Consider the following 1,508-nt stretch of genomic DNA (forward strand, 5'->3'; position numbering starts at 1 on the left):
TATTTCGACTGTAGTATCTACAAGCTGCGAAAGAATTGACCTCATTTTATGTTTTGTTATATATATTTTGTAGCCTGTATAAAATTACGCACATCTATGTAATGTAATCACCCGACGCCTTTTTAATTGGAATAAAAATATATTAGAAATCTGTTTATCTTAAAATACTGTTAAAAAATATGTAGTATAACAGTTGCAAACACATGCAAACAATTTGCAGAATACTTTATTTATTTAGATATATCTTATATATTTATCAAACATCTTTAAAAAATTGCGGACTACCTGTCTGTAATTTCTACGATCCAGTGCCATACGATGATTCCAAAAGTGTTTAAAGAAATGAGGCAAGATTTCATCCTTTATGTATTGAGCTTCCACACCGTCCGTTGCACAACATTGTTTGACCACCTATGTCGAAAATTTAGTTTATAAAAAGTGCTAACAATTATCCTTGAAATCTCAAAAACTAGGGGAATCCGTAAAAAATATAGTTTTACATATATATATATATATATAAAATTAATACGTTTCGTTTTACCTTTAATACGATCTTTTTCATTTCCTCGTCGGGCGACTGGAATTCACGTATAAGGATTAACATTACTTCCCTAGTATAATAATTCGCATACTCCGCGTCCATGAGAGGGATGAGATAACCGATAGCTTTTAGGAACGCTGCTAGACCTTTACCTCTATGCGTGCGGATACCTTTCCACAGAGGTTTCAGTACCGAGTCGAAACTTTCGATACCATACGGTGTTGCGGCTTCAGCCAATGCGGCGATGGCTAACGCAGTAATGGTTCGTACTTTCTGTTGTTCATCCACCAGACCTGACATTTTTCGTTTCATAATTATCAGAAAGAAAATAAGGCTTTATGAGTATGACAAACACATGCAGATTACAACAAATTTAATTTTAAACAGATTAGCTATATAATTTATCTATTTACCATGTTCAATAATCTCTACTAAGCTCTTCAAATGTGGCAGAATTGCACAACCCATGAGAATAGCTATTTGTTGCACGATCTTGATACCAGTGTGTCTCGCTTGCCAGGATTTCTTGCTGCGACAAACGGCCTTTAAGAACGGAAGTAATGAAGGGATTCCAAGAGCGGACGCGACAACAGCAAATGCCCTGGCAGTTGTGTTGCGTACGTATTCATCGATATTATCGATGTCAGGCCTCATCGTGGAAATCATTGTCGCCAATCCTGCTGCCTTAGCTAAGTTGGAAATTATTTCTCTGCCTTCGACACGGGCATAGTAGTCTTCATCGATTAACAAAGGTTCGATAACAACTAGAATCTAAATATTGATAGTAGATGATAGTAGATAGTAGTAAAACCGTAAAGTAAAATGTACAGTAAAATGTATAGCAAAACTGCTAAAATGTATAGTAAATTTAACATATTGCGGACGGATGACGAGATATCTTGTCTTTCCTATTTCGTAGTTAGGGGCCGGATGACGAGATATCTCGTATTTCATATTGCGTCGTTAG

The 1,508-nt window shown here is 35.9% G+C and overlaps 1 protein-coding gene across 1 annotated transcript; it reads right to left on the bottom strand.

The window, feature by feature from the left end:
• Positions 1–3: 3 nt before the first annotated feature.
• Positions 4–1,493, bottom strand: LOC106751373 (splicing factor 3B subunit 1-like; the record flags this gene model as incomplete). Its single annotated transcript, XM_014632250.1, has 4 exons — positions 955–1,493; positions 542–834; positions 286–411; positions 4–24 (listed from the first exon to the last, which is right to left on the bottom strand). Coding segments are annotated over exons 1-4 (693 nt in total), but the record flags the coding sequence as incomplete, so codon positions are not given.
• Positions 1,494–1,508: the final 15 nt, after the last annotated feature.

The sequence above is a fragment of the Dinoponera quadriceps genome, unplaced genomic scaffold, assembly GCF_001313825.1.
Source record: "Dinoponera quadriceps isolate SergipeBrazil2010 unplaced genomic scaffold, ASM131382v1 scaffold12652, whole genome shotgun sequence".
Classification (NCBI taxonomy): Eukaryota; Metazoa; Arthropoda; class Insecta; order Hymenoptera; family Formicidae; genus Dinoponera; species Dinoponera quadriceps.